Source organism: Corvus cornix, chromosome 7 (assembly GCF_000738735.6).
Source record: "Corvus cornix cornix isolate S_Up_H32 chromosome 7, ASM73873v5, whole genome shotgun sequence".
Classification (NCBI taxonomy): domain Eukaryota; kingdom Metazoa; phylum Chordata; class Aves; order Passeriformes; family Corvidae; genus Corvus; species Corvus cornix.
In genome coordinates this window covers 23,771,879-23,797,628 of record NC_046337.1, presented here as the reverse complement: position 1 = coordinate 23,797,628, position 25,750 = coordinate 23,771,879, and the positions used below count along the sequence as shown (strand labels likewise).

At 37.5% G+C, this 25,750-nt stretch overlaps 1 protein-coding gene across 7 annotated transcripts in view; it reads left to right on the top strand.

The window, feature by feature from the left end:
- ZNF385B (zinc finger protein 385B) overlaps positions 1-25,750 on the top strand; it is a 165,598-nt gene that overhangs the window by 22,524 nt on the left and 117,324 nt on the right. For 3 of the 7 annotated variants that reach the window (XM_039555351.1, XM_010406706.3, XM_019290629.3), the window contains exon 2: positions 9,854-10,156. In XM_039555351.1, coding sequence (XP_039411285.1) covers positions 9,856-10,156 — 301 coding nt within the window. In that variant the 5' untranslated portion in view covers positions 9,854-9,855. Of the gene's footprint in view, positions 1-9,853; positions 10,157-13,518; positions 13,597-17,746; positions 18,094-25,750 lie in introns of those variants that run through there. The other 4 variants (XM_039555352.1, XM_010406708.3, XM_039555353.1 and 1 more) reach the window with 4 other exon arrangements.

Here is a 25,750-nt window from a genome sequence, read left to right as displayed (position 1 = left end):
CTAGTTCCAACCCCCTGCCATGGACTGGGGCACTTTGCATGAGGCCAGGTTGCTCAGGGCCTCATCCAGCCTGATCTTGAACACTCCCAGGGATGGGGCATCCACAGCTTGTCTGGGCAGCCTGTTCCAGTGTCTCACCCCCCTCATAGTGAAGAATTTCTTTCTATTATGTAATCTAGACCTATCCTCTTTCAGTTTGAAGCCATTATGTCTTGTCCTGTCACTCCATACCCTTGTGAAAAGTCCCTCTCCAGCTCTCTCATAGCCTTTTCAGGTGCTGAAATGTGCTCTAAGGTCTTCTGGACCATTCTCTTCTCCAGGCTGAACAACCTCAACTCTCTCCCTCTCATCATAGGAGAGGTGCTTCCATCTTCTAATCATCTTTGTGATCCTCCTCTGGACTTTTCTCCAGCAGATCCATGCCCTTCTTACATTGGGGTCTGCAGAGCTCTATGAAACAACAGTTTAATGAAGTGACATCTACTTTAGTGATTCAAATAGCTGACTTGACTATTCTTTTTTTCAGTGCCTCCAGAATACTTGGTGTAGAATATCTACAAGAGTCCAGGGCTTAAGAAGTTTATGCAGTTTAGTGGTGCTGGAATTGCCAATGGACCTTTGTTGTGAGGGTTTTATGGTAGAGCAATATACTACTCGAGTATCTTCATGTGGTTTTGACTATTAAGTATGATATGCAAATAGTACACTGATTTTATACAAATTAATAATAAAAGGGAAGAAACCCAAACAATCTGCCACATGAATTCTTAATTCAGGTACTACCATTCAGCTTAAAATTAAAATGTAAAAGTTAGTTAGGTCCAAAAGTTTATAAAACCCAAATTAGATTAAAGCAGTAATATGGTTGCACTGGCTGGAAAGCACAGAAATGAGGAGTGTCTGCCAAATTTGTATGAGCAAATGCACTCATTCTCATGGCTCTTAGTTGAGGGGAGAGCAGAGTGGATTATTTACAGCATGGAAGCACATGCATGTCCTATTTCTGGATCAGGGTGTGAAATGTCAGCAAAACTAGCAAAAGGCTGGCTCTTTTTTTATTTTTTTATGGAAGTATGTATTTCAACGTGGAATAAGACAGGTATTCAGAATGGATTTTGCAAGCAACAGTCACTTGAAGCCTGAGGTTACTTGCAGCTCGAGTTTAGGAGAGGTCTGTGCATCGCAAGGAGGAATTAGGGAGTGGCTGTATCTTTGACTTCACTAGACATCTCTTCGAGTTCAGTATCGGCACAAAATATGCTTCGTTGTGGTTCCTTTAAACAGAAAAGGGCAAGTGAAGGGTTAGGTTCAGGTCAGTGCTAACTTTAACCTGGCCTTCCTGCAGGTGGCTTCAAACCAGGTGACCCACTGTATGGTCTGTCACTACCAGTTGGATAATATTCTTATAACTTGTTCATAAATCTTAATTAATGAGACAAAGCAGGTGTGATGTCCTCTATACTATAAGGCAACATTGGTTTCGATATTCTCAAAAGAGAAGCAGTTGTTTACATAGGCAATGACAGCATCTTATGAATGATGACTAATCTGGGACCATCTTTTTAGGAGCACTTTAGGATTGACATTCACTGCCACAGATCATGCTTGCAGTTTTCTGTTCTTTGTATTCTTAGTGCTTCCAATCAAGCTGATAGATCTCAATCTCACGTTTTTTCTGAATGTGGCATGTTCTTTGTTCATGTCGAGCTATTCTTTTCACACAGTCTTCAAAGTTCTTGTTTTGTGCCCAGGCATTTCACGCATTACCAGGCTTTATCCTGAATTAAAGGTTTCCAGTACAACTTATATTCAGTTCCTAGCATTGTCAGACATAAGAACAAGACAGCCATCTACTAGACCTGACTTTCTGTCGTGGCTTCCTTTTATGCTGAGGTGAATTCTTGATGTTTTGAAGAAGGTAGAAATTATTTTTACGTCCTGAGACCAAAGATTGGTTTACACTTCACATGTGATTATGCTAAAGCAAAATAAAGTAACACCCAGGTACAGATACCCTGTAGGAAGCTCAGATTATGTCAGTAGGTTTTGATCTTTATTTGTGCAAGTTCATGCCATGAACAATTATTTTTATAAATAAAATAGATGCTTCATGAGAAGTACCTTACATCTTGAATCAGTTGTCCAATTAGTTAAAACCCATTTGTTTTGCAGTTGGCTTTAAGTTATCTTAAGCTTCTTAAATGTATAAAAGTAATTTGTTCTTTAAAAAAACCCTTATTTTCTGTGGTCCTTTTATTGTTGAAGGCAGGTTCAAACTATATGCTCTACAGGATTTTCCCTTTATAGGTTTGCATTCAGCTCTTCCAAGACAAAAATCTGATGGAGATATATCTAATTAATGTTGTGTTATTCAGTGGTTTTGTAGGGAGAAATACAAGGAGTCCTTTGATTTAAATAGTACCTGGATCGAATACTTTGAAAGTTACAAGTAAAAATCTCAATCTAGCAACTTTGTTGAAGCCTAGAGATTTAGGAAATAGTCCTAGAAAATTATCTTAGAGGTGGTATTATTCAATTTATTTTTTAAATTCGGAATTGATAAGACAGTTCTCTGGTCTCAAGAAAGCAGATTGGGAAAATGGGAAAAATTGAAAATATACATAAGAAAACTCACTTTGCTAATTTCTACTTACAAAAATACAGCTTTTTAAAACTTTGAGGATTTGCTGTTAAAATAACTTGTAATTTTCATATTCAACCAATTAAAAGTATCCCATTTTTTAAACTTTTTTTTCTCTTTTTTTCCTTTTCTCATTTTCTTTTTTTTTCCCTGCCTGTTTGGCATTTGGACATGTTTGATGTTTGAATCCTGCCCATGTCCAAAAAAACTAATTTAAGTCTCTCTATTTTTGTGGTTTGGTTTTTTTCTTCTTCCTGGGTGTTGCTTTAGAAATATGGCATATTTGAGATCTAGGTCTTTAACAGAAAACTAGAGTTCCTGGATGAAATAGAATGTAAATATGATCAGATACAGACAATCAGTGATGGTTGGTATGAAATGGACTCTTCTTTTAATGAGGACACTAAAACACAGACTGGACCACGTGATTGAGTATGTTGCAGATACCATACCAGGGATAGCAGTGTGGATATTGGGATTTTTATATGAATTTGTTCAACAGACTTGTTACAGGGAAAGCTAAGGGAGCTGAGTAGCAATTTTCCTGAAAGGTCAATTCTCTCCGATGTGTTTCTGCATGTAGTAGGGGAGGACAAATGTTTAAAATTATATCTAAACCATGTGCTGGACACTTTGGGCATCTAAATATTCTTCTTTAATTAGCTAAGATTGCTTAGAGTGCAAGTTAACTGAAGGTAAGTAGTGTCTTAATGACAGACTGCTGAGTAGAAGGCAGCAACTTGTCAAATGGTTCATCAAGCAAAATCGTATTATGATAATTCTGTAAAACTATCTGTTTGTCTTGAAGCATAATCCAGGGTAGCTGTCTGGACTCCAAACTTGGTTAGCCTCCTTGGCAGCAGTCTGATGTGTTATGTCAGGTGAGGATATATCTGCTTGGCAAATAAATTGATGTGTAAATAGATTCTTGTATTCTTGTTAATGCTATGAGTGCCAAAAATCTCTAAGTATGGGTGCTGCAGAGGAAGGGATCAACCTTATAATTAGAGCTAACTACAGATATTGGCACATGCAACAGCAGTCTGTGATAACCTGAGTTGCAAGTGATTTTATTTTCTCCAGTTTAGCTGAGCACACAGTCTAGTGCAGTAGATCTAATTTTAGGTTTCCTTAACGTGGAAAATTTCAAGGCTGGTAAAGCAAAGCAAACTACTAGCTACTTGAATGTTTCCAGTTTTCTGAATTACCTTGTGCTGAAGAGCTAATGTTTGTGTTGTAAACCAACCATCTGTTTTTATAGTTTGAAGAGAATCTCCTTCAAATGTTAAATGCTCTAAAATGTGTTAGTGAAGAGGCTGTCAGCCATTTGTCATACTACACCATTCAAAACTTTTCATGCACAGTAATAGCAAGTTGAGTTTCTATTCTTCTTTGTATTGCTAAACTAGCATCAAAATTAAAGCTAAAAAATTACTTAGCCTAGTTTGGACTGTGTACTGTGACTAATTGATTATTCTTTATCTGTCCTAAGGAATAAAAATGCGTTTACTTTTCTGAGCCATCCAATTTTAACTGTAACTTTGAATAAAAACATTTCATGGATTTTGTAAGCAGAGATGAAAGACATAATCAGGAGTTGATCAGATATGTATGGATGGGTAATAAATAGTTTGACAGGTGGAGATGTTGCAGAATATGATGCCTCCTTGAGGAATTTCAGAACAAGATGAAGATTAAACATGGCAGTTCTCTGTTTTGGTTTGTACTGAAAGAAAGAGGAACACATCTTCTGAAACAAAACAGGTCCCTTAAACATATGGGGGATTTTTCAAGGTTGGCTTCAAAATAATCTCTAGTGCTTTTTTTAACTCTGTAGGATACTGTGCACAAGGCACTATGCATATGCTGTTCGCCACAGTATCCCAAAAGAACTTGTTGCCCAGATGGTGCAAACCATATGCCTCCTGATAGTTTATCTGTGTTTGGGAAATATTGTCTAAAAATATAAGAAAGGTCGTAAGACGTGTAAAAAACAGTTCTACTGAGTTTCTTTTAAATAATGCTCTGGAGGTATTCAAAGTTGGTTTGTTTGGTTTTGGGGTGGTTGTATTTTTTTAGTTTTGGGAGGTGTGTGTAAATGTTTTGTGGTAGAGATGAGGAACTAGGGAATCATACTTGCTCCACTGCAAGACCACAGCTCTTAAGGCACACATGCAGACTTCACTAGTTCATATCATTGAAGAGATAGTTTTTCTCCATAGGAGATGCTTAAGAGGAGTATAACACAAGGCTGGGTTCTGGGTCTCTCACTTCCCCCCCTTCCCCCAACTGTCTGAATGAACCTTTTTGGAAATGTAACAATATAGAAAGCCAGTTAATTTTGGTATTTGTTCCTCTGTCTTCCGTACTGCATTTGATTATTTCCAAAGGCTAAAGGAGAAAATTTTCTTTGCCCATATGTAAGCTGTTAAAATACGTTTTCTTTTTTGCTTACCTGGCACAGATCCACAGAGGAAAGGCAGTCTAATTACATTTCCAGCATAGCGGTTCTTTGAAGTATCAACTAATTAGGAATGGGCATTGCAAAAGTTTAGACCAGCACTCAGGAAAAGAATGCATCGTGTAACCATCACTAATTCATTAGGATAACCAAAGCTTATTTCCTTTGAGTAAAGATTTGCACATTCTCACCTACAGCACTGTACTATATATAATACTTCTTTGTAGCTCCTCTGAAAGAACAACTCTGTTTAAAAGTAAATTAGCCAGCCAAATTGAAAGGCTAATTGCCTTGAGCTTCAAGTACAAAGGATATCCACGCTTAGATTTCTTTGCCAGCTGCAAGAGGCTGAGAAGATGTGTTTTCAGAAATCCTAACAGGGTATCTCATGACACTTCAGAATTTTAATGTGGTGTCATAAATCACTAACTTATTCTTGCTCCAGTATTGTTTGCAGAATCTGTTGAGATAGATCAGTTCTGTGTACTGGGGAGAAAATGGGATGGAGGGACAGCCCTGTTTAGTCTGGTAACAGCTTATGTCAGATACCTGAAAAGGTCTTATACTTTACATTGCTTTCTCTTCTGATTTTGATCAGAATAAAACTGAGTGTATCTGATTTGAATCAGAACTTATTTTTGCAAGAAAAAGACTGATATGGCATACAATCCCTTTACAGACTTAACATTTTTCTGGATCATTTCAGCTGGATATATGGATGCTGTTCTGTGTTTCCTGCTTTGTTTTTCTTGTTTTCCCTTTCTCACCTTTCAGTTTTTAATTGGGTCTAATCCTCATTGAGTAAATACGGTGACAGCCTTTGTAATGTATGACAGAATCATGTCATTTTTGTATGGGACAGTTTAATTTGTGGATATTGTTATGTATCAGCTGCTGCTAAGCCTTGGCTTACACCATGCTTTATTCGGGTTATACAGAATTGTGAGCTTGCAGGATTGATCAAGTGTCTTTTCTCCATATGATGATTCCCAACCTTTCTGCCTTTTAATGAGCACATATTCTTGTTTTTACTCTTAAACCAACTTCTAAATACTTCACAATCCTACCTATAACAATTACTCTAAATTATTTTTTGGTTTCACATAATTTAGTGACTATGTAACTTCTCTTTATTCTCAGCTCACTGACTGTAATCTCAAGTAGCTGCTTCTGTTACATGATAATGTTATTGAGCTATGTGTAAACCTGAGGAATGAAATGGCCCTGTTTCATATCTGACTCCTGGTGGGTGAGAACAAGTACCACCCAGAACTCTTCACAGTCTGTCTGCAGCAATAAGCTCTTTTTGAAAGAAAAAACCACTTGACAGATGTGTGCTTGCATAAATTTGAGTGACTACAAAGTTTAGAGAATAAGATGAAAGTTTTTTTGTTTGTGGGGGTTTTGGTGGTTTTTGTTTGGTTGGTTTTTTGTTTGTGGGGTTTTTTTGTTGTTTTGGTTTTTTTTTTCTATTACCATTTAATGTGTGTGTACGTGTTTCTTTCATAAAAGTTTAAAGCATTCAGATAGCCTTCTAAAGAAAGGTTAGCTTGTACAAGATAAACCTCATTCATGGTGAGATTCTTAACACTGACTCAATGCAGAATTGTACTTGTTCTGTATATTCTAGAAACAGGATATTTCAGTGGAGATTTTCAAAGGTGTGTTTTTCCAACCTGAACTTCAGAGAAGAAAGGAAGAAGACAAAGTTTTGAAAACAATGGAAACTTTCCTTGCATGTAATAACCTTTTTAGTTTTTGAACAAATATATACACCACAAGATGTGCTCATTCATGGTAAAAGCTGTATTAGTGTGTGGAAAAATGGGCGTACTTTAAAATCTCAGTGCATGTTTGCCACCAACATTTTCTTTTTAAAAACTCTAGAAGAGACTAAACAAAGCTTTTCAATCATAAGTGATTAGCTTTACCAGATGTTCAGGTCTCCAAATCCCAGGAGGATGGGGGCTGGGATTTGGCAGACTTCTGAGGGCTGGCACGGTTCTGTCTCTGGATGCATGGACAGGTTCTCTCCAGGGCTGGACTGGTCAGGGTATGCTGCTGCACGCCCTCCTATGCACAGTATAGGCATTTTCTCAGAAGGGACTTGCATCTCCTGCTCCCATCAGTTGCTGGGAGGTCATTGCTGCTTATAATCAGGTCACCTTTTAATTTAGATGCAGAGCTTCAGGCAATGAAGGTTATTTTAAAATTTCAGCTTGGATTTTTTAATTCTTAACTTGGTAGCAAGAGATTTCTTCAAAGACTTGTTTGTCTTGTGTATGCAGCTTTTGTAGTAAAACTGAATTTATAGTTATTTTGTTAAAATAGAAGTGGAACTTGGGCAGTGATTTCTTTTTATTTGAAGGTTAATTTTCTTTCTAGACTGGCAGCTGGGATGCCTAAGGGTGCAGGCACAGTGTGTGACTCCTTGCTGTGCTCAGTTTTTCTTTCTGTGTGTGTCCATATTTCTAAACAATTTTAGTGATGTCAGGACTGTACTTTTGAGGCAAATGTTCTGATTTTCCCCATGTGCTCTGCTTTGTTCCATATTTGAGCAAATACCGGGCTCTACCAAGGTTTTGTTCTGTTGGAAGAAAGTAAGCAGAAACATGCAGTGCTGCAGTGATAATGTGCTGCTGCAGTACCAGCCTGGTGCTTTCCAAAATAACCCTCCTTGGAAAGGCTTTGGTGCTCTTACAGGCAGCTCCATCAGTCTTCCCTCTGGTCCACACAGCTTCCTAATGCAGATGTTTGTCAATTTTAAAGGTATCCAAACACTGAGCTTCATTAAGATCTTATAGATGACTGAAATAATTGCTGAATTGTATTTTGGATTATTTTCTGTCTGCAACCAAATGTACAAGATTTCTGACAGGCCAGGATTTTTAATCTGTAACCTATTTTATTATTATATAATTATATTAGTAGGTACAACTTGTAAAAGAATTTTTGTTTCAAAATCTTTTACTTCAGAAAATAAAAATTGCAACGGTGATGTTGAAATAAAACAGAAAACAAAGGGACTAGGGGGGGTTATTTATGGTTTAAAATACATTGAAAAATAACAAATACAGAAGCTCTAAGTGGATTAAATTTTCAGATGAAAATGCCATCTTAGCTCAGCTGAGTCGAGGATCTTGGTTGCTGGCCTTGAAATATGATACTTACACTTAAATGATTTAGTGTGACAGTCTCTAGCCTAGGTTTTCAGGATCACTAGTATTTTGTTTTTAAATTAATTAGGTGCCTGTACTCTAGAATTATTTTTAATAATTAGTTTTATTTTTATTTGATGTGATGTGTATCTTAATGTATTGTTAATATTGTTTGTTCAGTGACAGAACTGTCACATGTAAGAAACAAATACATGAAGTCTCTTTAGAATACTTGACATTGTATTGTACTTGTGAAAGAATCTGTACAAATACTAAAATGTTAAACATGGGTTAGAGTTAGGAATGTGATGAGTTACTCTCTTAACCATATAAATGACTTCAACTATTTCTGAAGCTTTTTCTTTGTACATCCCTGTGCCAGAGAACAGAACAGACTTTCTCTTGGTAATATGCTTACCTGGATAATGAGAGGGGTGCTCTAGTGTTACTTCTGAATACTACACTCTTCTGGGGAGGATTGCTGCCACTTTTGGTTTAATTGTTTGTGTCTCTCAGTGCTCCTGCCTAACAGGGTGGTAGGTGTACAAAAAGTTCTGTGCTGCTCTGATTCCCGGGCTGGAAAAGGGACCTTGTGTTTGAAGTCCCTGGCTTTTGAAAGCTGAATATAGGTGCACTCTTGCCTAGAAAGAGCTGCTTTTGTGCACTGCTCTCTGAGCCAGCCTTTGGTCATCCAGAGTAATTGGGTGGTGGGGGAAAAGAATAAACAGCAAGTTGTGTAGCTAAGAAAACAGAATTATTTTCTATATAAGTTACCCTAGAACCCACATGTCTCCTCTGCTGGTTTAGCACCATACCTTAAATGAAATACAGGCCTTCCCCCTATATATACAAAACTGTTCTTTGTGCAGCTTGATTCATTGATCCGTGATGAGGTTTTTATTCTCTGGGGCAAGTTAATACTTCAGGCTCTTGGCTTGATGTTCAGGGACTGTAGTTTACCATGATTTTGTATAGTTTGTGCAAGACTAATGTCTACTTGGCTTTCCTCTGTGCAATAGTTTGAGTTGTGAAGGTATTGATGGACTAATATAGATGACATACAATGCTTGTATGAGGCTGAAGATTTGAATGTATGTGAAAGTGGAAAGGCTTCATTAGTCTCATTTGAACAGTCTGCTCTCTTCCAGTGTTTCCATAACATCTCTTGTTGGCATCCTTTTTGTTGAGTAACTGTATTTGAAGCAGTGGGCACTGCTATGGTCACTGGAAAGTAAAAAGCTCTGGAACCAGTGTTTAGTAAGGCAGAGGAAATGTATTTGAACATAATCTTAACCTCTGCTAGAATGCAATAATAAATCTGCTTTAAAATAGAGAGCTTGCAGAACAAAATAATGAGTTGTTGCGAGTTGCTGTGCACAGACTGTGATATATTGCCAACTTATTATTTCAGAGCTCTGTGCTGTGTCACAAATGCATTTATTTCTATATTAAGCAATGCCTCTGCAGTTTGGAACCTTATTTGTTTGAACTGGTCATTGGGTCCTGCATTGTAGCATTTTAAAAAAGAAAATGCAGTTTTAACAGTAAGGATTAGTTTCTATCTAGTAACAATTTTGTCTCTTTTCTTTGTAGGTATGAAGCGTCCATTAAGTCCTGACCACATAACTGAAGATGGGATTATGAATCAACCAGCTGTTCTACGGGTCTTTGAAGAAAAAGGACTGAGGAATGACAGACAGGATTATCAATTAAGCAAAGAAAAAAAGAAGATACTGTTTTCCTTCTGTGAGGTGTGCAATATCCAGCTCAACTCTGCAGCGCAAGCTCAAGTTCATTACAACGGGAAGTCTCACTTGAAAAGAGTGAAGCAGCTAAATAATGGAAAACTCCCTACAAGTACAGCTCCTGGCACTTTGTTTGCAAGTACAAGCACAGGTACATAATTAGTTTGAGATGTTGGATTTTGGTCAAGAATTCTAAGGAAGCTTTTAAGCTCTACCTTCTCCACTCAACATAACCATTAAACTTATTAACTATCAGTATTAATCTATATTATTTTGCCATATTCAGAATTACTAGTGTATTTCTTTTCCTGTGAAGCCAAGTGGTATTGAGGCAATATTCCATTAATGTGGGATTAATTACTGTGTTGGACCTTGAGATATGGTCTACTTAAAAGTAACTGTTGTGGATCCAAATACATATTTTGTCATCTGCTTTTGTTCCCAAAAGAAAGTTCTGGAGGAATGCTACATGTACAGGAGAAACTTTTAAAAGAAATCTAGTAGTGGAAAGATAAAGGAGGAGAGATTACAGGCCTGGCCCTTTCATTCTGTCCGCTTTTAGTCATCTGGGTTTTAACTACTCTCACTCATAGAACCGGTTTAGGTTGGAAAAGATCTCTAAGTAAGAAGTAATTCAAAATAAGACTTTTTACTTACTAGGCAAAACAAAAGTCTAAAGTGCTTGGACAAAATGTGTTTAGCATGCACAGTGTAAAGACTCAAAGCACTCAATATGCTTTTCTGGTTTTTTTTTGGGGGGGGGATGGTAGGTTTTTTTATTTCAGTGTTAGGCTCAGTTCTTAGCTATTTGAGAAAAACCTAACAGATCTTAAATCTTCATAAAAGAAGTTTTCTTAATTGTAATATTTGTTTTTATTTGCTACATGAAGACACTGGCTTTGGTTTCTCTTATGTTTTATATAGAAACAGTCAAGCTACATTGAAGGGTTTAGCTTTTTCTTTTTTCTGATTTTGTTTCTCGTTAACTGAATTTAACTTGTTTTGAAGTCTGTGGTACTGTTTTGTTTGATTTAGAACTAAGTAGTGTAATGATATCACTTGTGTAAGGCGTGTGATCCAAAAGATTGAATTCCTATTGAGTAACATCTAGATTAGTTAATTGTGTGCATTCTTAAAATAACTGAGTATCTCTGAGACACCATGACTGAGTTAAGATTCCTCTGTGTGCTGATCTATAATGCAAACATATAAAAACATTTTCTATTTTTGTTGCTTTTTGTTATCTGAACCCCTTCATCTGGTGCCTGTGCTGTCATCCCTGGGGATCACACCTGATGCTCTGGCACCATTACTCAAAGAGTGCTCTGATGCTCAGAATACAGTTGTTTGCTGGAGCACATGCTTTGGGGTTACTGTATAGCTTGGGAGTCAAAATTCACGTTTCTTTGTACTTTGTTCACCGATCTCTATATTAGACTACATCCTAGTTGTGTACTAGTTATGCTTGTCTATCCAGTGCATGTTGAAATAAGCATTCTGTTTTCATAGCATTTGAAAGAAAGAACTGGCTTACAGTAGACAGTTTATTATTACTATGATCACATAAACTATTTAATATACTGTTAAGAACCAGTGGGAGAATAAGATTTCCTGAGATGTAGTTCTCAAAGAACATTTTCCAAAATAAATAGAAATTAATTTTCTTATAAATTGATATTATCCAGGCTCGGTTTTAGTCCATGTCTCTGGAGTCTTATTACCTCTTGTAATGTAAGTCTTCCTTTCCCATTTCTTCAGCTAACATTGTAAGCAGAACTAATTGTGCAGATGGTAAGAAAGCAATTATATTAATCTCACCTGACCAGTGAATGGACTTTATTCCACATGCAAAGGAAGCAAATAGCCCCTCTCATACTTCACTGTTATAGCTACACCCTTCTAACAAACCACCTAGTGAACAGTTCAGCACACTTTAGGAAACTTTCTGCAAAAGTTCCTGCCAATGTCAGGTTGGAGTTTTCCTCTGTGTTCAAAAGATGAATGTGAAATTAATAATATTCCCACTGGAAAATGAGGTGACTGTAAATTTTCCTTGACACTTCAGAAACTATGATTACAGACCTGCCAGAACTATCTTGATTCTGCGTGACAGAATTGATGGATCACTGATTCTAGTTCTCCCTGACACTTGGTGGACTTTCTTATAAATGGAGATGAGACATATTTCCATATTCATTCTGTTTTGTGGTCCTCTCTGTGACAGGTGGCCCTAAGCTGTTAGAAAATGTCCTTTTAATTTTTCACTTCCACTACATTTTACAACTATAAGCTCAATTTGTTGCTCTTAACTGGCTGGTAACGTTCTTGTTGTACCACTATTGGAGTGTTTATTAAGATTTGATACCTGGGTCATATTGTAGAGATGAGTTTAAAGTTACTTCTTTGTATTTAGAGTAAGGGTGCAATTGTCATAGGACTTAAAAATGTATTTAGCAATGTATTTTTCAAAAAAACTTACTCTATTTCTAGTTTATTTTGCCTTGCTAGCTATTGAACTATACAAGCTCTTTTGCTATTATACCTCTACATGCAACTTGAATTTCTTCATAGCAAGGAGGATTCCATATAAAATAAAGATTTAAGAGCTGCTTTTCTTTATATTGCCAAAACCAAGGAATTAATGGACTACATTAGGTGACTTTGGTGATTTGATCCACTCATTGAACTCCTCCTTTTCTTTACATTGGTGTTGAAAACTGTCTGTTGGGAAAAAGAGCATTCTGCTTGGAAAGTACATTGCACATGGTGTTAGAGCCTTCACTATTGCTTATGTTAGTGCTTGTTTATTACCAGCCATACCCATCATGTCTTACTGCAGCTCAGGTTGAAGTTTGTCAGTGCTGCCATTCCTGGGCCATCCCTACCCTTGTGCCAGGCATACATGATATACGGACAGGCTGCTGTGAGAAGGACATAAATGAAGTCTCAGGAAAGTAAGAAAGTGTGTGTTTACCTTCGCAGCTTCAGCTGGAAATTATTTATTTCCTATAAAGAAAAAGGAAAAGGAAGGGTGGTTTCCTGCAGCCTTGGGGAGATGTGTTTTGGAGTGAGCCTGTTCAAAGCTTTTCAGTCAGCCGGCCTGGCTGGAGCCTGCAGCGGCGACCGGCGCGGGGCAGATCCCAGCTGTTCGGGTAGCTGGAGTCCCACCTGCCCCCGCTAGAAGCACGGGCTCAGGCACCCGCTGCTCACAGGGGCCGCAGCCAGTTGTGAGCGTATGGCACGAACTTGGCTAAGTGCTAATTGAGGTCTGCTCTCTTCCTCTCTGCTGACAGCGAGCTAATGAGTTAATTGTTCCAGAGCTGAAGACGGACGGGGTCATGCTCCGGAGGCGGGGAGGCGGCGGGGGTGCGGGATGCAAGGCTCCCACGCGATGGCGCTGCAGCCCGGGCGGTGCGCGGAGCCGCGCGTTACCAATCCCGGTGTGGGGAGGGAAAACTGCGGGCTCTTCGCTAATAGCGGCTGGGGGCTGCTCCGTGCGTGGCTTCCTTGTATTCCTCCCACTTCTTCGGATGTGACCCCGATTTTGCTTCAGGAATTCTAATTGCTTCTTCCATGGGGTGGTAGCTCCTGGTGAGTCTCCTGATTCTCTCTCCTTTGCCCCCATGATAACAAGGGAACAGTTGGTGTAGTTTTAAGGAAGTGTACTAGAAATGCGTGTCGAAGTCCAGATTTTACAGATCTCTGGAAAAGCATAGGGAAGTTTCATTTTTGTTACAGAAAGCGCCCAAATTTAAAAGTGGGCGAAGGAGAATCCCTTTTCCCTGGGTCCTAGGCTGTTTTAAAGAGCAGATGTGCTTTAGGGCCAGGTGGCACTCCTTGATGCCCACGTGATCTTTCTGTAGGTTTGGCTGGAGGTGTGATTGGGCTCTCAGGGTGTAGAGTATTCTGGTAGCAGCTTTGCCTTTTTGTTCTTGAAATCTCGGACGTTGCTGGACAGTTTTGGAAATGCTGTAGGACCCCATACCATGATTCTTTGTAAAGAACAGTGCTACAATTCGTTGTGTTAACACTGCAGTACTGAGGAAATAATCACAGGTTGACTTTCTGAGGGATTATAAACACACACTTTTGTAATCTGGTTCACAGCAATGACAGCCAGGGATTTGTTAATACAACAAAATAAATACATAAATGACTAAACTTCTGTTGTGTTTGTGACTTAAACCAGGTCAAAAAAAGGGCCTAATAGTGGGAGTGGAAGGGAGAACGTAAACCAGCAATTTTTGGGCATGGGAGAAGAACAAGGGAGTATGAACAAGGCAGGGTTTCTTCCACTTGTGGCAACAGAGATTAGAGCTTCTTTGTTTCTTTGTGCAGTGCCATATAAATTTGGAAGTTTAGGCAACCTATCAGGTTAATGGAGGCAGGGAGGTTTACAATTAAAGAACTCAGAATTATTCTTGATGTGATCAATGGACTGTATAGCTAACTTGCATGTTCATTTAAAAAAATTAAAAAAAGGAAGCGTGAACAGTGTCTTTAGCCAAAAAATTAAACTGTTGATAGACATTGAGAAATTATACTGAAAATATTCCAGATAGCCTTAAATCTACGTTCTCAATTTTGGCCTCATGTATGCAAGGAAGACTTTTTTTTTTTTAAATGAAACTGTGAAAAAAGTTAGTTTGCCAGATGACTAGGTCAGTGCAAGATTAAATGATGGTAACAACAGAATGGAACTGCAGTGCACTGCTCTCATTTCAGTGGAGTTTTTCCTTGGTTTTTGTCAGAAGAATCTAATCCTAAACACAGGTCTTTGTATTTTAATCCTTATCTGGGCCAAGACTGGCTTTCTGACAGGTAGCTTATTTGTCATCTAAGACTGCTTTGTGCCAGCGTAAGGGAGAACAGAACTTTTGCTTGCTTTAAGCCTCTTGATCTAGGTCCTCAATTCCTTCTCAGTGTTTGTCTTTCATTAATCTAAAAAAAGACAAGGATAATCTGATTTTTATTGCAGAAGATCTTTATGAATTATTCTACCAAGTACTCAGAGGAATGCAAAGCAGCAACCAAAAGTATCTTGAAAAAGTTTGTGACCTGAGTTCCATTGTGAATGTGTGCATGCACATCAATCATCTAATTCTAGTGCATAAGTCTGAAGAGGAGTATAGTAGAAAGCACTGTGAGCTTACTGTTTCTCTGTGTTGGGCCAAAACCTTTTTTAGATGAGTAGAAGGTCAGCACTTTTTCTGCCTTCCATGCCTGCTGCCTACAGCCCGACCTTTCAGAAAGCAGTTTCAAGAAAGCTTCTTCTGGGGGGTGCACGAAGTAGAGCAACTCCTCAGGGCTTCCCTTCTCTGGCCTCTGTGAAAGGGAGGTTGCTCCATGCTTTGCTGTCCTACTCCAGGTAAAATCCATTTTTCTATTTGTAAAATATTAGACTCTTTCACTAGAAAGCAAAACTTTACTGTCTCCAATATGATAGAAATAATAACAAACAGAGTTACATGCCTGTAATGAAAATTAGCTTAGTGAGCTGTTGAGAAACTCTTGGTATTTCACTTTCGCTGCAGGGTACGTTGACTTTTTTCTTGTTCAGTGGTCTCTTGAACAAGATTGCATTTGGTAGATGGTACCATTTTCTTTGCATCATTTGAGTCTCTTCCACCATTTACTTAAGAAATAGGTAATGGTACGTAACATTTTTCTTACAATATGAAATGTATTTATGATAAGCAATTGCTGGTTTTCTTTCACAGAAGTCATCATAGAAACGTAGAATATGCTGAATTGGAAGGGACCCATCAGGATTATGATTAACTGCTCTGAAATTAAGCAGATTTATTGTATTCTTTTCAGGTGTTTGGTACTCCTCACAAAATGTTGATGATGAGAGTTAATATTGAGGCCCAGAAATGACATTACAGTTGGTTTCTTATTTGCCAGTAACTACACGCCGCATCCATAATGTTCTGTTCTTTGAGTAGCACTGTGAAAGTACTGGTAAAATTAATAAAAATATTAAGTAGATGATATGTGTGCTCACTGGTAGGCTTCAAGAAAAAAATTAGTTGTTTTAAAGTAGTTGATAAGTTTCATCAGAGCAAAACATTCAAAAATTCCTTATTGGCAAATTGAAAACCATAACTCTTTTGAAGGTGGTAAAGGTTATCAGAACAATTATTCATCTCTAGGCTCCACATCATTTTCTTGGAGGTGGGGAACACACGAATGACATTAAGGAAACAGAGTATGTAGCTATTATGGAAAAAGTAGTTTAGAGGGGGTGGTCCTTTGGGTAGAATGTGGAAGGATTTCAAAACAAAATTGGACAGTACATTTGGCACCCTTTGCCACTACTTTGCATAAATATATTTTCATAGCAAAATTCTTTCCTGGACAGTTTAACCTCTCTTCAAGGGCAGTTATGCTGTGGTAAAAAAATCAGCATTAGGACATCAAAAAATCAAATGTTCTAGAGTCTAGGACCAAAAATGCGGCTGCTCACCAGCCATGGTTTCAAGCTGAGAATGGCTGCAGGAGTAGTGGTGAGACAACCTCTGTTGTTGTGGGGAGCATATCCCTTGTCATTTAATGACTTTGGGCATGGCCTGGGGAGCTTCTTAAATCAGTTGAGTTGTTGTTTCTGCAAGAATCTTTTAACTGTCTCACTGAAGGATGTGATCCAGCATTTAGAGGTGCAGACAGCTGAGAAAAGGGTTCTATAAATTCAGACATTTATATTCATGTGCACTTCTAACCATGATTTCTGTATTAAAACTACTGGAAAATATAAAATAATGAAGTCAGGTTTTTTTATTATTTTTATCTTGTAAAAGGAAAATTGATACCTTCTCTGTATAGTAAGTTTTCTCATCTGGGAACAGATCCTGTCAAAATTTCTCTCATATTTGTCTCATGAGCCAGCAGTATATTTGGATAACTGTACAGGTAATATAATGAAAAACTCCCGTGTCTTTCCATTTCTTGAAAACCTAGTTATCATTACAGCTGTTTTATACTGTGTATCTCTGGTGTGAGTATGCCCAGGAACACATGCCCTCTTACCTTTTTGGGGAAAGAAAACCTGTGAAGTACCGGAAAAGACAAAAATATGTACACTGCAAGAAGTCCATGTGGGAGTAGGAATAGCATGAATTTAATAAGCCATGGAGATTTTTCTTAGTAAGTAATTTAAAATTACTGTTGTTCTGGAAGGATGAAGGCATTGGTCATGTAATGTTATGCTTTTAGTGTTTTGTGTTTTGTTGATTTTTTGGTACAAATACCTAATCTGCTAGACTGTACAGGTCTTTGTTGGGTCAGTATTCTAAATTTTTTCAGCCAAATATTTATTATTCCTTTTAATAGATATCCTGTCTTTTAATATATAATAGACTTTGTCTGTTACATGGTTAAAAAAATGCTTATTTCATTTGCATAATTTTGAATTAATCTTATTTAGGAAAGCTGTAAGGAATCATTAATTTTTATTGCTGGATTTTTCCCCCCCCCCCCCAATAATGAACCTCATCACAATACAGGCTGCTGATTCTCCTCTGTCTCGTGTTCGTTGTAGAAAAGACAGAGCTATTTTTAACGTTTACACAGTCTAGATAGATGTTTTCTCGTTCTGTGTGGTTTGGAGCTGAATCTGTAGAACCTTTCATAATCATACCCTTTTAATTTTTATGGTTTGTTTGAATTTGATCTCTGTAGCTGATTCCATGCATTGATAATGAAGGCTTGGGTTGCCTGATTCTCAGCATAAATTGAGGCAGACTTCTACTTTGACAGTGCTCTGTGTTTCGGTACGCATGAAGATACAGAACTGAAATTGCTTTGCTTTCTTTACAAATGACTCAGAGTGTGCTTGTCCTTCCCTAAAATGTTGCCAGCGTGTGAAGGATTTTCAATGAGCAGTGCAATAAGCCGGCATCTGGGAAGGTTTGAGGCTGCTCTGGTATAGCAGTGAACTGTCACACAGATGATCGGGGCTGGAGCCAACACTCTGTAGCACCGTAGATCATATTGGTCACATACTGGAAGTTTTGTTTATGTAACTTGGTTGCTGTTTAACCTGCTTAAATAGTATAGCCATAATGTGGAGTGGGCTTCCCAGTAGAGGTGAGTCTGTTTTTTATTATTAAACTTCACTGAATTGCTTTGTGCTATGACATTAAGAGTGGATGCTTACATGTTTGGCATTATTTCTATGTGCACTGCACTTCTGTTTTAGTTATTCCAGTGGAAAGGATAATAAAAATGGCAAGGCATATAATGCATCTTTTTCTTCTCTTCTTATTTCAGTATTAAAAGTAACTAAATATGTGGCAAGCTCCCTTTCCTTGCTTGCTGTTTGCAGAGGGCATCTTTCCAGTAGGTGACTTCCTATGCATTTTAAATGTTTTCTGAATGTCAGTGATGCTGTGTTATTGTTGTAGAAAGAAGCTTATTAGCAGTGTGAGTAAATACCTCTTACCAGAGCTTGCTTTCTGGCTTGTTAAATAGTTACAATGATGTGTGAAACACAAGAGCTGTCGGTTTCTTCAGATAAACTAAAAAAGTAAAGAACAAAATAAATTGTATACTGGATTTGACATCTTAGATATGTCTGTCGTTGTTAATATTAAAAGTTATGATCTTTCATGCCCAGGACAGCTTCCAGTAATTCATTTGCACTGACAGCTTGCTTTGAGAAGGGTATAAAATTACTGTCTGTCGCTTCTCCCTAACCAGTTAAATTTGAGATTTAGTGCACCAAGTTTTATTTAAGGGAACAGATAGTGTGCTAAAGGTAGCCTGTGAAGTTCTAGTAGTAAATCTTTAAGCTTGAAACAAGTATTATCATAAACTAAACAAACTTTGTACTTACGTGTTTAAAAAAGGGGATTTTATTGAGAATTTCACCTATAGCAGAACGCAAAAAATTAGTTCAGCTGAGTTCCTTATTAAGCACTGCTGTTATGTGAATATTGAGTTGGTGAGGTGAGACATCATATGATTATATTTCTGTATGCTGATAGTAATTTTTTTAAAAATAAGGAAATACGTTGAAAAATATTTATTAAAATGTTTTTCTTGCTTGCTATAGAAATGTCTGTGCTTACTATGTAAAGACTGCTGTGGGTTTTTTTTCTTCTTCTGAGGAACTAGGACAGCTCATGCTTTTTCCTGCTAAATATATTTATGAGGCAGCTGTTTTATAGCTTTCAGCTCCAAAGTTATAGATAAGTGTGTATTTGTTTGACAGAACATTCGAGAATTTCCATTTACTGCCAGTACATGTAAAGCTTGGCTAAGCAGACTGCATCAGGAGCACACACCATTTGTATTAGCCAATCTGTCTTTGCAAGTCCCAGGGCCACTATCTTGCTAGAAGCCACTGTGTGCTTTTGAAAGCATGAAATTAGTTTTATACTGAGCACATAGTTTCTCATTTAGCAGTTCTTTTTATGGTAATGGTCAATTTATGGTTCAGTGCCAGAATTTTGGTGTTCTGTCAAAGCCGATGGCTTCTGCTAAGGTGTTCTTTGGAGATAAAGACAAACAAAATCCAAAACAACACCCCCCAACAAAAATGCAGTTTGTGGTGGGGATCCTAGGGAGGTGCAAATAAAAGGAAGTTCTCCCTAATGACCTAACTCCTGACATTGCTGATAGCATTTTGGAATTATTTTATTGTAGTATTTCAGGAAACATTTGTCATTCATGACATAAAATTATTAAATTAATTGTCACCTTTTTATACTTCGTAAGTTTTTTTGTTTGCTTTTTTCTCCCCATGACATACAAAATTGATCTCAATGCTAGTTTTCTCTTCGTGCTTATTTAATGATAAAGGTTAAAATGCACTTGAAAAATGTATATAAAGCACCCTAAACATTCAGGATGATTTTTAGATATCAACTTTAGAATACCTTACAAGCTTTTCTTTTTCTTCAGGAATCTATAGAAGTCAAAATAAGTTGTTAGTAAATACTTTTGTAAAACCTTCTTTAATACGTATTATTTACAAATTGATGCACCAACTTGTTTTTAACCTTTGTCTTGTTCTTGGAAGATGTTTATTTTTCTAACTATGCCAGATTTCTGACTGTTCCCTCACTAGGAGCTATGCTTGATGAAAGGTTAAGGTGGGCATTGTGCACTTCAATTGGGTTACTTTGTCTAGCCTACATTATTCTCTCGTATATAGGCAATTTAAAATTGCATTGCTTTTAATCTAGGTCTTCACAATTCTGACTTGATCCTGAAATAAGCATTTTTAAATGATACAATATTTGCTTCTTGTCCAGTTCTGTCTGCAAGGAGCAAAATTTGCCATTTCTTTGTTGTTTTTTTTTTTGGGGGGGGGAAAGATGGGGTGAGTTCTAGAGCTGGTAATGTTTCTTCTCTGTTAAGTGCTGAGGAGAGATCCTGTTCACCTACTGTTATGACTTCCTGGGAAAACAAAAAGCTGGAGGTCATAGTTTCCAGAAGTTTAGTTAAGAAGTAAATGTAAGCTGGTGTACCCATTTTTTATTATTCCATCATCATGGAGGAGAAGAAGAAGTAGAAGCTGTGGAGATGACTGCCCTTTGTCACAGGCACTTGGAAAGCACAGCAGTCCCACTTCAACAAAGCTCCCTTTTCAAAACCACGTTTGGATGCTTCTGTAGTCAGCAAGAGATGCAGACTGACAGCTTAAAAATATATATATTGTTGTCATTTTAGGACCTTTGAATAAATTTGCTTGCTATTTTTCAGTGTATGTTTAAAGGCTACGAGGCAGAAAATACTATGAGCATTTGGAAAACAATGTGTGGCATGTTGCTCACCATGACATATAAAATTTGTTTTATTTCTCTAAGTATTTGAGCTAGAATGCCTTTCTTTGTCCTTTTATTATTTGGGGATTACTTTTATCCATGCTTTATCATTATGAATACAAGCTTGCCACATTTCAGTCTGATGAGTTCTTTGTTCCAAGATGGTTTTTGCAAGGTGCTTTTACCTTCAAAGGTCATGCATCCTCTTCCAAATGTCTTTATTGCTGCATGTTTCGCCTCCTGCTGTTTCATATTGGTAGTTCAAGTGAGAGGCAAGATCTGGTGTGTTTGTTATGCTGGACAAAACCACTTCACTTCCTGGTGTGGAGCTCTTTTATTTCTGTATCCATGATCTCTAGCCATTTCTGTATCAGATTGTCAGTTATCACATGGCACTGTAATTTTAATTTCTTCTCCCTTTGAAGGCATCAGTGTTAAAGTGTGGTGATCTTTTTCACTGTGAGAGTGTTCAGGGGGTAACAGCTTCTCCACTGCCAAGGTTACTTTACAAGGAGATTCTGAAAAAGAGGACACTAAGCTAAAAGGAAAAAAAAAATTATTGAGGAAGTGGTATATTGTGAGCAATTCTATGTTACTCACTTGACTCTGGGATCCAATTCTAGCTAAGCTCTCTGTGGAAATCTTGAATTTGCTTTATTTTAGTGGAGGTCACTGATAAATCCTGCCAGAGGAGATGAGTGCACTGAGAACTGTAGTTCACTGTAGCAGCCCTGTTGAAGTTTTACTACTGAAGCTCAAGTTTATATGTTTTTTCCTGTCTATAAGCTAAAGAGCCAGAGATGTTCTGGAGGTCTCACCCAGAATGTTCAGCCAAGAATTTGTCTTTTTTTAATATGCTTTCTGTTCTGTTGCATTTTGAGCTGTGCTCATAACATGAATCTGAAGGGAAAATAAACTAAATAACTTCCCTGTTTCACATATGCTTTTTTGTTCCTGTAAGGAAGTTTTCTAAAATTATTTTTTAGTTGCAAGTGAGGAAAGTTGGGTATGTTTTGATCTCCAGAAGTGTAAGGAGAGTGCTTTTGTATTGATACCAGCAGTCAGGACAGATGAAAGGCTAAATTCCTTAGCTGTGGGTAGTTTCAAGGTCTACACTGAAATGTTTGTGTCTCTGGCTGAGCAATGCAGATCTTGGGAGGAGATGAGGAAGTCTTTTTAATACTCTGTGAATAGAGGAATACAACTTCCTTAAGGGCTGAGATTTTAAAATTCATATAGTGTGTTACAGGTGCTACTTGAGGGAAAGGATAAGACTATGAAAGCTCAGTGGATAAAATTTTCCCTTTAAGCAAGTTGTGAAACTGGCAGACTTTGGGCAAGAATTTGTGTTACAATGCATTTGGTGACACCACTTGGTGTATGGGTTGCTCTGGATGGTGTAGGAGATCTGTGTTCAGATCACTTGTGTTCAGGTAATGAAAGGATGTTTCCATATCAAGAGACTTCTGAGGTTACTGTGGTGTGTTCAGTTCTGGATTTTTTTGTTTGGTTTTGCTAGCTGTTCACGTTGGTACTGTTTGTGTTTTTACTGAACTAGAAATGTCAGAGCAGGTCTCTGGTGTGTGAGTTTCCCTTTTGCTTGCTTCAAGCATTCTGTGATGGCAGAAGTCGAAACATAGTGCCTGGGTTTGTAACTTCCACCTGGGGGTTTCCATTTTCTTCAGGATATTTCATAGTAGGGGTGGAGAGATGAAGGCAAGGTAAGAAATCCATATAGGAAGTTCTTAAAATTGTCTGGTTTTCTGCTCAAACAGGATTCAAAATTTTCACACATGTGCATCTCCTCTGGCTCAGCCTTGAGTGTTTGCAGTGATGACATCCTGAAATGTTTTGTGACTGAGCATTTAAATATGAGCAGAAATGGAGACTTTTTTTCCACCAGCCAATCAAACTTAAGTGGAACATGGAGAAAGTAAAGAGGTGAGCAAGATTTGTAGGCTTTAGAGTGGCACATCTGGATGAAGAGACACAGAAATCACTTCATCAAGAAAAAACAGGCCAGCTGGAAAGAACTGAAGATTATTGTTAGGAATTGCAATTAGTGTATGGTGGCCAACTTTGTTAGTGGTACCATTTGAGCCTGATGCATCTCGAGTAAGGTTCTGAATAGTAAAAACCGATCTATTAAGTAATCATTGTAGTAACCTCTTTCTAAGGAAACATAAATAAGGTCTTTGCTCCTGTGTACCCAGGTTACCTCTGAAAATAAGATCTAAGCTTTTCAGTCAACTTTGGCTGCTGAGTTAGGGCAGAGACTTTGAGAAAAGCCAAAGCTGGAACACCAGGAGTTTATTTACTGGGGAGTAAATCTTTATGAAAACATTCCCAGATTCTGGGTATTTTAAACATGGTTCTAAAGAATGGAAAGTGGTGTAGTTCCAGGTTTTTTCTTGATAGCTGTTGACAGAAACAAGGACAAAACTGGCTGAAACAAGGAAAAATATTGTTGTATTTTTGTTTTCTCAGTTGCAAACACTTAACTCATTTTAATAATTAACCTACTCTAATGAGTATTTCTCCTTTAAGGGAAAATTGTCTTATTTTCTTTCAACCTTCCTCAAAACAAGTCAACTTTGTTTCAGAGATTTTCAGATTACCTTTGCAGAAAAAATATTTGAGTTGATATTGCTCTGTTAAGTGTACATTAGACTTGTACTCTGGATGTTAGTTATTGCATGGTATCTGTGCTGTTAATATCCTTCTGCAGGTAATGTTTCTCCACTGGAAAATCAGTGAAGCATAAAATCCAAACCCATGAAGTAATATTTTATCAGCAATCCGTAAACTATATATGCCTTCTTACCCATATTACCCATGAATATGTGAGTGACAAAACTATTTACTTGAATAATTTATAAATTCCTAAATTTTAGAAGATATCAAATATTGCTTATCAAATGTTTCTTAGATCAGAATACCCACTAGTAAAGAAGTGATAAACATGAGAGAAGTATGATTTATAGAAAGATTAGTCTGAAATGTGTATCCACACGATTAAGTAATTTTGAAAAAAACCCTTTCATATTATTTTATGTATGATTCGCTAAGCCCATCTATATAATTGTAATTTTATATTTATAAAACAGATATTTGATTTTTAAACTTCCGTCAGATTGTTTGGCCAGATTTTACCCAAAACTATTGTATTGTTCACAACATGATATTTATTCATTGATTATGCCCAGGTTTATTGGAGTCTTCTGAGGAGTGGGGCAAAAATGAGATATTGCAGTAATGGGTAGAAACTCTTGGGGATTTCCATGCTCTGAAGGTGCTCTGCATCTTAAACATGTGGATGCTCCCCCAGCTCTCTCATGCACATGCTCACTTGTTGGAAAGACATTAATGGGCTTGGTGGCAAAGAGGAAGATATTTGGGTTGGTGCTTAAATATCATGTACCATTTAACTAAAGAAGTAAATTAAAGTAAGTGGAATGAGTTTGCGAGAGCAGAAGGCATTGCTGCATCATGATGCATGAAATAAAACACTGGCATGGCTGAAGGGAGGATGTTCCAGACTTTTCAAGGGCCAGCTACCCTCCTGAGTGCTTTATGTGAGACTTTAGTGATGATTCATTATGCACCTAAGGTTAAATATTTATGTAAGGTTAACTATTTGTGTAACCTAGAAAAGGTTGCATTAAATTGAGATGAAAAGTAACATGACAGTTTTTGGGAATAGGCATAAATAAGTACTACTACTTGAGGAGATACACACTGAACATTTTTTGGTTCTGATTTTCACTTTCTGGCTGTTCTACTTTGATCACTTCCCTTATTTTCCTGTCTGCTGAAAGTGAAGCCAGTGTGTGGTGGTACTGTACTCTGCCCCAGAAAGTGGGGGATGCTGAAGTGCTGAAGCATTCCACAGTGTTGTCCCCCATCAGCTGCACTTGTAGAGTGGAATGGAAGTTGATCACAGTTGAAGAGGCAAATGACTTGACAGCATTGAGCTCTGTGGTATATTTTGGAGGTTCTGCTCTGGGTTTTAATTTAAACCATTTTCTGTAACCTAAGAATCCTTGTGGAGAAAATGTGTATTGAGGAAATGTGCAGTTCATCAGAAAAAGTATTCTGAAGAAATGCCCAAAATGTTCATTTTTTAAGTATTTTTGTTGCTTTATATTTTTATAGCAAGAGACTACTATTTGAATAATTATGACATGCTTTATCTTTTTATCTGTGTTTAGGAACATAACTTAATATATCAAACTGAATTTTATCATCGGAAGTTCACTTTGTGCAAAATAGGCATGCATTAAATAAGAAAAAATCAAAAGGTTAGAAATAGCTTTATAAGTAATATTTTTGTCAGGTAATTTTATTTCATTATTGCTTCAAGTAAAACTTCCAGCCACCTTTACTGAAGCCTCTTCGAAGAGAAACTTTGTTGAGTTCTTCAATTATTGCAGGTTTCTTTGGGTGGTGGTCTTGTTTATGTAAGAGATACATTTGAAGGGCTGTTAATTTACTGAGTACCAAGCTTCATTGAAGCTTAAAGACCTGTTTGAAACGGAATAGATTTCAATGGCATTTTATGTTAAGACTCCAGTGGCAGAAGGCAAGAGCAGGTTTTAGTTGACAGTGATCCTGTCTGCACATTATTGCAACAGATATCTACCCCAACAAAGACAGGGTATGTTTGCAATCATAATGTGCTTATTTTTTGCTTAAATTCTTGGTAGGTGATGGAATGCCAGGCACATACTTGTAGACTAAATGCAGTTAGGTTTTCCCTATTTTTAGAGTTTTGCTTCAAAAATACTTGTTATGATTATCCAGACTTCAAATCAGTGGATGAATTGGGCGGATAAAGCTGTCTATATTTTAAAAGTATTTCTACTTCATACTGCTTTCCTCATTTGAAAGCTTGGTGTTGCTTTGATAGATGCACACTACCCTGGCTGCTTCGAGTCATTCCTTTGCAAGGTTGATGCAATGCATCAAAGCTG